We start from the raw sequence: 12,313 nt of genomic DNA on the forward strand, positions 1-12,313 counted from the left end.
ATGCTGAACATCAACGGGAGAAATGAATTGCTTTCTTGACAAAAAAAAAAAAAAAAAAAAACCTTTAACTGGAATTAGTTGAATGGATGACTCACCATTTAGAGATTATTCCACTGACAAGTTGGTGAGGAACATGCTCTGCTCATGTTTGTGCATGAAAGAGCAAGAATGTTGTCAGAACGAGACAAACGCTGTCGATCTAAATGTGTTTAAGTATTTTAAATTACAGATTTTGTTACAAGCGATCATTTACCACTGTGAGAGAACAGACGCACTAGGAACGTGACAGATCCCTTTTAAATGCCTCTGTAGGGTGTCTGTTTGTTAGGTCCCCAGCTCTCAGACAACTCTTTTCCTCACTTCATTCTCTTCACAGGGTAAATCCCAATTCTAACTGGAATTGGGCATTTTGGGCAACATTTTTAGCTGTTTTTTTTTTCTTTCTTCTTTTTAATATTTCTCAATTTTAGAAATGAAAATTAATATATCCAACTTGAACCATGAGTCAGAACACAGCAGAAAAGGAGAAGTTATAACGATGATCATTTATGCCCTTTAAAGTTTACGCTGCAAATAACGAGAAAACCTTCTGAAGGAAAATATGTCATTTCTGCATAAACAGATGCCAAGACGTAAATGCTGGCTCCGTACATTTTTGAAAATGATTTATGTTTCGCAGCACTGGAAAAAAAAAATCTTTGCAGAACACAACTTCAAAGGGCCTTAAAGCTTTTGGGTGATTATTTTACAAAACACAATATGATGTGCCAGGCAAAACCGACGTAAAAACTCCAGTGTGGCCTACAATAATCACACCGAGACGCCATAAATGCCATTTAAAAATATACCGAAATACTTTAATTGTGAAACCTGCAAGGCAAATGAAATTATGATAAGACACAGTATGAAAAGGAAATGAAAGAAAAGGGGATTCCAGGATGTCTTGAGCTCGATTCAGATAAGTGGATTACTAAATGGATGTGAGCTATCAACCTCTCATCTTGTTTCTGCTCAGGGGGACGATTCCAGTTTTGTCTCAGCCAGCTCCTGAAATAACACCACAGCGATTGTAAGCACGGATACTTTGCATGATCAAATGTTGCTTTCCCAAGGATCAAACATGGTTTCCCTGGATCATTTCATAAGCTCTGACACTTCGTCTGCCTCAGATTTTCTGTTTTCTTCTGTCACCACAAATTATATTCATGTTGCTTCAATCATGACCTCAAAACATAAGCAAACACAGACTAATGTCAGATTACAGATTTCTCAATAGTCTTTAAGACAAAAAAAAAAACACATCTGAATTTAATCACCCAAAAATGTAAAACTTTCTAGTTGAAAATGTACTAAAAAGACATAAACCAATAATAAAGAAACTTAGTGATTAGTCACACCTTTCTAAGAATCCTGGAAAAATATATCTTATGCACAACTGACAGACTTCATCATTAAAAAAAAAAAAAAAATTACTATACTTTGCTAACAGCAGCAGGGAAAACAAGAATAAAGTAACAATAAAAAAGAGAAAAGGAATAAGGTGTGCAGTATTAAATGTAATTGTACACTAGAGACCACATTACGTTCCCAGTCCTGATCTTCAAAGTTAAGCTTCAAACTAAAACGTCAAACGTTTTGTTAAGTAAACAAAAACGTCTGATACGAAGCACTAGCAGGAATATAAAAGGAGTAAAATTGACTGCACCCATCTCATAAAAGTGTTACCCTCTTTTTAAAGTTTCTCACGCTACAAATCTGTTCAATTAATCATAAACGTAGTGCATGTGATCATATTCCAGCAGAGTTAAACAACGACTAAGCCGAGCCTCTCCCACTCTCCGTTACTTACTGACCTTCCTCTGTAGCTGGTCTGCATAACGAACTTGTCACTCCTTAGCTTTGCCTTAATGTTAATGTGTTATTAGTCCATCGACAGCACAGATGTCAAACCTATTCAAACCATCAAGGCAGGTCAGATGAAGAACCAGGTGCTTCCTTAGCAGAGCAGAACAGAGCAGAAAAAAGGTGAAAATGTGTTTCGTTTTGTTTTTTTCCTAAGGTGACATTATAATACAGAGGTGCATGCTAGAAAAGATCCAAGCTGACATGGTCATTATGTACCACCACTACAGCCGAAAAAGAAGAAGCACTGCTGAATTTTAACACCAAGGGAAGCTCCATGTCACTGCGCATATTCGACTGTGACCTGCTCCTCTAAAGCTGCCCGTTTTCCACCGAGCCTTAAAGACGTGGACAAACAGACGGAGCCAAACAGAGAGTCAGCTTAGGATCTAAAGATCTGCAAATATGGATAGTTATAAAGCCGTCGGTCAGTGTCCCAATCATCGGTATGACAGGGGCTTTTAACGTTAAACCGGCAAAACATCAACTATCAGAGCCCTTCGCAGAAGGCGCATCATGGGAGAACAAAGTTGGGTGTAAATAATAGGAGTTTCTGAAAAAGGCAATGATGTTCTAATCATTTTAAGGTAAAAAATAGAAATATTAAAAAGGGAATAAAATGAACAACGATTTTTACTAGCTAAAAAATAGAAAAGGCTGAGGTAAATCCAAGCAGGAAATGACTTAAAAGCACACTTTTAGGACAAGTGCCCAACTCAGGAGAGGCTTATAAAGCTAATTAGATGAGATAAAGATGGCAGTTCTGAGCTTGAGACCAGGATGTTACTTTTAAATTGTTGCTCTGTTTCTTCCACAAAACTAAAAAATGTGCTCACATGAGCAAGTCAAGCAGCTTCCCCAAGGGAACCATAAAGTCTGTGAAGCCAAATATGAATTACATAACAGAAATGACTAAAAATCAGAGTGCTGTGAAGTTCAGGTAACTTCAGAGGACACTTGGATGAGCTCAAGATGAAAGGCAGGACCTTTGAAGAAAAAAAAAAACACTGCAGCTATTAAGAACAGCAGCACTTTCACATGGATTAGTTATGCTGGTAGAGGTGGCTACATCTGATCCACAATGCCACTGGCTATGTCCTTGGACTATTCTCAGTAGAGCACAACAACAGATGAAGGACTTGTTACAGTAGCTATTAACAGCCCTAATCATTTATGGCTTTGTGTGGGCAACTCAAAGAACTGTACAAGGCTGCTGAAATATTAAAGCCTCGGTAAACTAGGAAGGAAAAAAACACTCAGACACACAAGTCTCTCTGCCAGCAAAACGTACTGCAAGGAGGGAGATGGTCAGACTTAGGAAAATAAAATAAAAAAAAATCCTAATTTTTCACACATGATGATAAACATAGGATTTAGGATGTTTGTCTAAATGGCACTTTAACCTCCTGTTAACAGAAGGACATGTTGGGAACGTTCAAAAACATATAAACATATACAATGTGGAGCATTATACATCGACGGGACGCCCCTTGAATGAATCCATGTGTGAAAATGTCATAAGTAAATGTCAATAGCTTTTTCAGGTCTGTCCCGAGGACATGCAGCCCAGCAGCCCAGCGCGTGGGACACAGGACTCAGTCGTACCCTCACTCCCCTCCACCTCATCTATTCTTAATCTGCTCTGCAGAGCTAATTTGCTCAAGTGATGAATTAAACACCATAAGGGTGAAGGACTAAAAACAGATAAAAGGTGGGAAAGAGAAGTTACACATAAACCTCAATAACACATCCAACATTTTTTCTCTGACAAACGGACATAAAAAAGGTTCTTGAGTCGCAAAACTCATCACTTGAGTACTTTTCACGTGTATTTCAATGATAAAGGTAGATTTCTATGTTGCAACAGGTGGGATAAATATGCATTACTCCCCGCCACATTCAGTGTGATCTCACCTCAATGTAGGAACAGAGTTCCCGATAAACCCTGTGAGCAGCCAGCACGTGGGACAGACTGGTGGTGCAAGGGAAGGCGGTGGTCACCGCATGGCTCACTTCCGGTAGAGAAAACACCTTGAAGCCAAATTTCTCGTAAAGCTTCAGCAGCTCTTCGTCCGGTTTCTCTTCGCCCTCGCACAGGACGCTGCCCACTATGTAGCGACATTTCTCTGGAAGAATCTGAAGGTATAAAAAGGAGGGAAGTGTTTTGGTACTGTGTATTATTTTATTCTTTAATATCTTTATGTTGAAAGTGTACTTTTTGTCCAATATTACTACTGTGATTGTCCTTTCCGAGGTTTAAACTTAAATCCCGAGGCGATTTAAGTTTAAACCTGCCCCTTTTCTGTGGCAGGTTCCAGACTTTGGAACAGTCACTCACTTTTATGAACTCGAGTTTAGATAAATTATAAAAACAGAAGTGGAAACAAGCAAAACACTGATCAGCAATTATAAGAAGGACTTGCAGGCTGTTATGCAAAAAAAAAAAAAAAAAAAAGGAAACATTTTTTTTATTATTATTTGTGGGTTATCCAAGAGGGTATAAAATCATTTGCAACAAACAATTTTAATCAACAAGAAATAACATCTTTTTTTGGGTTCAAAACTGATCCTCCTTTAACATTGAATTATTATCTTCTGAGGTTCCTGTCTCAAACAAAACAAAGCCAAATACCTGGTCAAGTGAATATAATTTTAATCTATATCAGCCAGGGATTTGAATGATTTTGGTCTTTCCTATAAATCTACAACAATTACAAAACTCAACTTTTCTGTTGAGTTTACAAACCTCAACAGAAAACAGAATACTTACTACTAAACACAGTCACATTAATAGGAAAACTGTTGCATCTTAAAGAACTGGTACGACCAAGCAAGCAAGACTTTCAGCAGATAACAGGACGACTTAAAACGGTACAAAAAAAGTTCATCTTTTTGATTATTCTCACTTTTTAGCTATTTGTTATGGAACATGCTGGAGTTGAACATTTGGAAATGCTGTATAGCCGACCCGGGATGCACATCCCACCAGAAAGAGACCCAGATAAAGACCCTGGATATGCTGGAGAGACTATGTTTCCTGATTGGCCTGGGAACGCCTTGGGGTTCCCCCAGAGGAGCTGACCCAAGCGGCTGGGGAGAAGGAAGTCTGGGTCCCACTGCTTAGGCTGCTTCCCCCACAACCCAACTCGGATTAAGTGGAAGCTCATGGATAAAAGGGTGCAGCCTTTAAAAAAATCTTGGTATCTGAGTAATGGGAAACTTTGGTGCTGGAAGGCCAGTAGACTGAACATTTAAACCTCTTTTACCTCCAACATCTGATTCAATATGTTGGACTAACTCCTTAGCCTGTCACCAAGGCAGCCTAAAACTTATGCAGTCATTTGAATCATATGCAATATACAAGACTCTAGCTGTCAAAGTCTTGAGTCGCCCTCACTTGTTCTTTTCTGTTTTTTGTTATGCCAGCTGCAACCCAGACGTCATACAGTAAAAATGTTAATCATTCTGTATTTGTTTAAAAATATAAGTACGATGCTCTGTTTTCCTTTGCATTGTTATGGCTGCACCAAGCCTCTTTGGACTTGCAAGTCGCTCCTTGTCAACCGTGGCTTTCAAACTCCCGACAGTAACATGAGTGATCTCTATTCTAGGAGAAATGACGATATTGTGTAGTTCCAGTGTGTTCTTGGTAAGTAAACTTCTGGCCCAAACTGTGATAGTTGCGCTAGCGCTTTGCTCAACGCTGCACCAGCGAGAAGCTGCGTGTGTGGAATTAAGAATAGAAGCCTTTTGATTTAAACATGTGGTGACGTTGCAACCTTTGCATTGTCGTAAGTGTCACTGGGCAGAAGTCTGCCAGCTTTGGTGAACATCTTCCACCAGATGGCCAGTAGACAGGTCACATATGTAGCGGCTCAAATTGCGTCATTGCGGAAAATCCGAGTTGAAGAAAGAAACTGCCTCATAATCTTCTATCTAAATATGATGCAACTATTTTAAATTAGAGAAGATTTAGATTTTCTCTTACAGCAGGACATAAAATGTATAACTCATTGGCCCAGTCAATAAACATAAATTATTAGTATCCCCACCATCTGAACACTTTTGCTGGACCAACAACATTTTTTCTTTCTTTTTTTTTTTTAAATACTGGATCAGGACAGCGCTCCTGAGACCAGCAGAGCTTGTTTGTCTCACTTGGTGCTAGTTAAAGAGAGCAAACACAAGCTAGCAGCCAGGCTTGATCTCGCTCACTTAAAAGGTAACTCTGCCAACTTTATGTCTGTTAACGTGCCCACGTGTCTGCATGCAGATGTGATGGAGGCAGAACAGTCGCCGGGCTGGTTGTCAGTCAGAAACGGATCTGACAGAGAATTTCCCACTTGCGTCGACTCGCAGACAGTTTCTGTCTAACAGCCACAGATGGAGAGTGGGAGCTGTTGTTACAAGAGCACTTTTTGTCGCTGTGCTTCATGTTCCAGCCCACTACTTTCTAGGTTCTGCGACATCATTTTTAAATGTCGGAGGTTGTGCGTTTCCAAAATGTAAAAAAAAAAAAAAGTACATTATATATTATATATTAATTTTTTTTTGTTTTTAAATGTGATAAACACAATTAAGGCATGTTTAGTTTTCATTCCATTGAATGAAAACTAAAAAAGTAACACAGTAACTCTAAATAAGCAACTCTTATCAGACTTTGGCATAGAGTGCAGCAAAAGTCCACCCAGTTTGCCAAGATCTTATTGGCATGCAGAACGTTAATGCCTGGCGCTTCCAAGTATAATAGCCCACCAAATATTGAATCAGTTGGGATTGCAGCGTTACACACTTTGATGCTATGATTCAATATACTATGTAGCTCTAATTTTATTTCATTTCAACCCGTAGGTCAAGCAAGAAAGCTTGAGTTTCCGTTGCCCGGGAAAGGGTTAAGACCTGCCTGCTGCGGGTTTCTGCTGTGTGACCGGAGCGTTATCTGTGGAAAGATGGCACAAAGTGGGCACAGATGGGAGCCAGCCACACTCATCTTCATGTCCCACCCCCCTCCCATCCCCACATAATTATCACATCTAACCTCACAACACCGCCCCCCTCCCCTGCATCTCATTTCTCACATTCTGGGATATTTTTTGCCTCCACTCGGTTACTTCAACACTGCGCGGTTTTCACCGTCCTGTTTTGCTCTAGTGTCGTAACTCGAACCCATTCGAACAATCCAGTCAGTGCCCTTTAAAAAAACGAATCGGCGTTACATGCCTGACAACAGTGACTGACAACGTCTGTTTAATGTGAGAAAATCTGCCATCGCCCGACACTGTGCTCTACAGTGAGTCAGAGAACAAAGATCACCTGCCGTTGACAGGGAAATTACTTATTCCAGCCAGCAGGAGGTATACCCACATCTGTTTACAAAGAGGCCATGAGTCACTGCAAACAGAAGCAGCCATGCAGCTGTGTTAGCATTGTCAGAATAAATTAGCGCCACAATGCAATGAAATGCAGATCTAAAGCGGCTCGAAGGGGGTACTCATACCACATATACATTTTTTTTTTATGTCACAGCAACCTTCAGTGTATTTTTGTTAGGATGTCACATGACAAACTAACAAGAGAAAGAGCACGACTGTAAGGTTGAAGGAGAGGAATTCATGGTTTTGAAAAAAAACAAAAAAATAATAATCTGAATAGCATCCAATATGTTGCAGAACTACATTTTGTCGGGGAACTCCTGGAAGTTTTCCCCGTTCATTTTCACATAACAGCTTAAGCTCAGTCGGGTTGGATGGCGAAGCTGTGTGAACCTCTGTGAACGTCAACGTTCAAGTTCTGTTTGATTTGGGTCTGGAGTTTCACCGAAACCATCCTTTTTGTAGCCCAAACTTTATGTTTAGGGTCGCCGACACCGCTCAGCTCAAATCATTTAGTTTTCTTCCAGGCGCGCAGTATATGGCAGCTCCATTCATATTCCCATCAACTCTGACCAGGTCGCTCCTCCTGAGATACGATGGGCCTTTAGATCCGCTTCTCTGATTAATGCTCTCCTTGCCCGGCTGGTCAGATTGTGCAGATGGCTATTTCTTGGCAGCTGTATTATATTTCATTTTCACAGTGATAGATGGATATGTCCAAAGCTTAGGGTACTGTTTTATTATTCACAACTTCATCCTTGTGAACAAAACACAACCCTTGGTCTTGGTATTCAATAATGTTCTAAAGAAGAAGAAAAAAAAACTCAAGAGGCTTTCACAGAACATCTGGACCTAAACTTAAATTAATTTACATAGATATATTTAATTTAATAATTAGGTGACACCAGACATTGTTTGTAATGGATTTTAATTAGGCTAGTCAGATCAATGGGACTGAACTGATGACTGCATGAACAAGTAACTTTCAAATGTTTGTTTTCCTTTCCTTATGCATTACTTCGTTTGTCTGTCCCATGTCAAAGTGAAACATGCTCGTTGTTGCAAATACTTTTGCAACATTTTTGCTAGAAATATAACTGGTTTGCAGTCAACTTTCTTTTAATTGTGTTTAAAAAAAATGTAGCAGTTCTGACTCCAGTTTCACCTTAAACACCACTGCAATAAAAACGATAGCTGAACATCCCACGCCGACTGTTTTCTCAGTCTGATTTTCCCCGTTTCCACTCGGAGTGATTTATCCGCAGAGATTGTTCAGGATCCCCACCTCTCTCCTCCATGGACGCATCAAGTGGATTGGCCTGTCAGCGAGGCTTCTGCACAGAGCTACTCCCTGTCAACACTGGAGGTCTTTGATAAGACACAACAGCAAGTATCCAAACACAGAGAGGGATAAAAACTGTCCTCCCACAGTCCTTCCCTCCCTATCTTACATCTCGCTGCATCTCCCGCTCGCCACTCTGATGGACTGGAGTGTGTTAGCCAAACCAGTAGTTCGCTAATGATATCATTCAGGCCTCTAGCTATCATTCACATCCCACACAGTGGCAAGTACAAACAGCCGCCCCGACTGCATCTCATCTCTGCTTCCCTCTAGATAACACACCCCAGAGACAACAGACAATTAGGAGAGGGAGGAACATCACTCCGTGTGCTTGACTTGTCTGGTCTTTTCGACCGCGGTTGTTTTGCTCGTCTGAAGCGCCGCAGCCGCAAAAAGGCAGAAATTTGTTGGGAGGCTGCGGTCCAAGCCGGCGGAGAGGTGTTTTACAAAAAAGGCAGTGGGTGATTCCATTTTTCACAGGTAGCTGGGGGAAGCCAACTGGGACTCCTGTGGCCTGAGTGAGTGGCAGATCGTGCTAAATAATGGGAAGGCTGTGGTGCTTTTTACCTCGGCAACCGAACACTGACGTGTTATGTTTCTGAGCGAGGCTGTTAAAAATAAAAAATAAAAAACTGATTCGTATAACAAGGCCTTTTATAAGCCCCTCAACGTGAACAGTAAAGGAGGATGCATGAAGACTGCATAAACTTTAAGGTGGCTCTGCAACACAAATGAAACTATTTCCACTTCTTCCTAATTCCCTTAAGCCAAGTCTTCTGGGACTTGTTGGAAGAAAAGTAATTTTAAAAGCAATTCTTTGCTTCGGGCTGTTAATGTGCCTTCGGATGGATACGCAGAAAAGAAATACATGCCAGAGAAACAAGGTGACGAGTAATGAGGATTTATTCCCTTCATCCATTCTGCTCTCAGGCCGACGTTGTATTTTCTTCCTGGTCATATTTCTTGAGCTTGTTTGCAACTTTAGGGCAGGTTAAGGAAGGCAGAGGTTGAAATGCCAATAGGCTGCCACAGAATTAAAGACGCTCATTAAAACAGAAACTGCAAGTAACACCTGGAGATGGATTAGCAGTTTGGGAAATCCCAACTCTCTTTCAATCACACACCTGCACCAAACATGGTCTGGTTACCAGTATACAAACATTCTGAGAGGAGAATGGATGAAAGGAATTAATTAGTATTATTTGTTACCTAATAATAAATTGTTTAAAAGTCCATTTAATGAAATGCCAGAAAAAGTGCCTGAGTGACCATCTTTTTTTTTCCCTGTATGGATCCTAGCTATGCAGTACTGCCCCTCCCCCACCTGTTACTCTTCATTGACGAGGTACCCTAAATGACACCAACTATCTGTCGTGTCACTGACAAAAGTCTGAAAGCCAAGTCCATGAAGCTGCTGACTGCACAGGCTGTCTTAGCAGATAGCTCAACTATAATATCAGCTAGCTAGCATGCTTACCAAAGATTACTTACTGAGATGAGCTACCATTGGTACAGTCTTTTAGTTTTACTTGAAGTAGCAGCACTGACTTTATCTGAGAACATGTTTGAGAATTTTTACTTTACCCAACATATATATATTTTTTTTTTTTACCTTTTTGGATTCAATTAGAGCTCACTCACTAAATAAAATAAGTTACCCTTCAAATTAATTATCTTAATGAGACTAGGACATTTTTGATACATAAATGTAAATTAAGACAAGTTATCAACTCCTACACATGGTGAAAAGACTTAAGATGCATTATTCTTACCAAACTGAGGGGCATCGACACCCTTTCTAAATCCTTCCTGGTTTACTTGCTAGACTGGCATCACAGAGACAAACATATATGGTTATCTCTTCCCGAGTAAGAAAAATGGTTGTTTTTCATCCACTGCATAATGTATCTCCTCTAGCTAAAAAATAGTCCTGCAAAGAGGCGACGCAATGCAAGCTCCAATATGTTCGATTTATGTGATAAGAGGAAGATGAATTTATGAGCTGTTGAAAGGGCAGAACATTAGTGTTTTTTTTTTTTTTTTACACTGTTTGTCTTGGTCTGAGCTGCTTCTGTACACGGTAGTTTTTATTTAAAGGATATGCAAAAGCCAGTATATTTGAAATCAAGATGGAGAGAGAAAAAAACTGATTAAAAATGAAGTGTTTATAGGCATAAAAGTTAACTGCATACTATTTAAGGGAAATAAAATCTTTCATTGCGCAAAATTTGTTTCAGTTTTAATTTCAATCCATCATGTTAGGCAGTAAGAGCCAAAACATTTCGAAAGGAGAGACGCTCTTTGCGCCACATTTTCAGAAAACGATCTTCTTTGTCTCCATGTTTGCAAATAAACAAGGAGGCTCATTTTAAAATTGGCGCACAAAACCAGTGATCCTGTTCATTTAGCAAGTATTAAGTTAATGAACAAATAATGGCTTCAATGAATGTGAAAATTAAATGAGAGCTTTTTCTAACTAAATATCAATATGCCATCATTATGAAACGGCCCTTAGAGTATCCAAATCAAATTACATCTGCTGTTACGCGGTGACATGCGGGGCCCCGAATGCCCCGGAAGTCAAGATCCAGTGGAAGTCTATTTTCTTCTGTCTTTGCTTTTACCAAGTACAGCTCGGTCCCTTCAGGCTGCGCTCAGACTGAGCTGGTAATTACACGTGGCATCCTGGGAGTTCTGGCATGTATAATTACTGGTGAAGATAAGCATGCTGCTGGAGGCAGGACACAGTTTTCCCCTCCGCCACAGTCGTGGAGATGGGTTACCACTTCTTGGCCAGCTGGACACCGTGGGCACTCCTCCAGCCAGATGTCACAGAGCAGGGAGTTAATATGTGGGTGAATAAAATCTTCCATGTCCTGACGGGCGTGCCTCGTTTCTGTGAGTCTCTTCTCTCCCCTTCTTTTTTTTTTTTATAAATGAACCCATCTTTCTGATCAACTCCGCCAAGCCCACAGCAGCATCGGTATGTACTGTAACCGCGCCGATAACTTTATTACGGAAACCCTGCTAGTTCAAAGGTTGCACCGACCTTTACCTTCGGAACTCTCTTAATTCTTTGGGGTTGTAATTTCAAGAAGGTCTCAAAAAAACAATTTGTAGAGATTTTTGAATAATTTTGACAAGTTAGCCAATCTTCTGGCTGCACATCCACGATGTGAATCTCATATACATCGTAAGAAGGGTTTCCCCCAGAAAACGTACTTAGCCCAGTGGTCCGGGTGCCAGGGAAGTTCACCCGCCCACCATGTTTTTGCTTTAAAAAAAACGTTAAAAGTCGGCTGGAAACGTATATATGCTCTCACATCTGTCTCGCTGTGTACTCAGAACAAGCCTTTGTAGTTGCACCGTTAGAGGTTTACATTGAGCAAGCCGAAGCTTTTATACTTGACACGTACCTTGGTGCAGTACTCGCTGAAAACCCCCCCCCCAAAAAAACAACCTTCATAAGGGGATCATATTCAAGTGAAGCTGTTCTGCAAGAACGCCTCACAAATAGATCATCTTGAATGAAAGGTGGTGTGTCTGATCTGGGGGGGGGGAGAGAAAAGGGCAACTGAAGCCAGGTGGCCCAGAAATATTCTGCAGTTTGGAAATCCTTCAAAGGTGCAAAACGTTATAGTGTGGAAACCAAAGAAGTCCCACTTTTCTCTAATTAAGACAATAAATGTTTTCAATT

At 40.4% G+C, this 12,313-nt stretch overlaps 1 protein-coding gene across 1 annotated transcript in view; it reads right to left on the minus strand.

The window, feature by feature from the left end:
- tex264a (testis expressed 264, ER-phagy receptor a) overlaps positions 1-12,313 on the minus strand; it is a 71,474-nt gene that overhangs the window by 53,247 nt on the left and 5,914 nt on the right. Inside the window, exon 2 of the mRNA XM_007570420.2 lies at positions 3,817-4,038. Within this exon, the coding sequence (XP_007570482.1) occupies positions 3,817-4,038 (222 nt within the window). The remainder of the gene's footprint in view (positions 1-3,816; positions 4,039-12,313) is intronic.

This window comes from Poecilia formosa, unplaced genomic scaffold (genome assembly GCF_000485575.1).
Source record: "Poecilia formosa unplaced genomic scaffold, Poecilia_formosa-5.1.2 Scaffold260, whole genome shotgun sequence".
In the NCBI taxonomy this organism is placed as follows: domain Eukaryota; kingdom Metazoa; phylum Chordata; class Actinopteri; order Cyprinodontiformes; family Poeciliidae; genus Poecilia; species Poecilia formosa.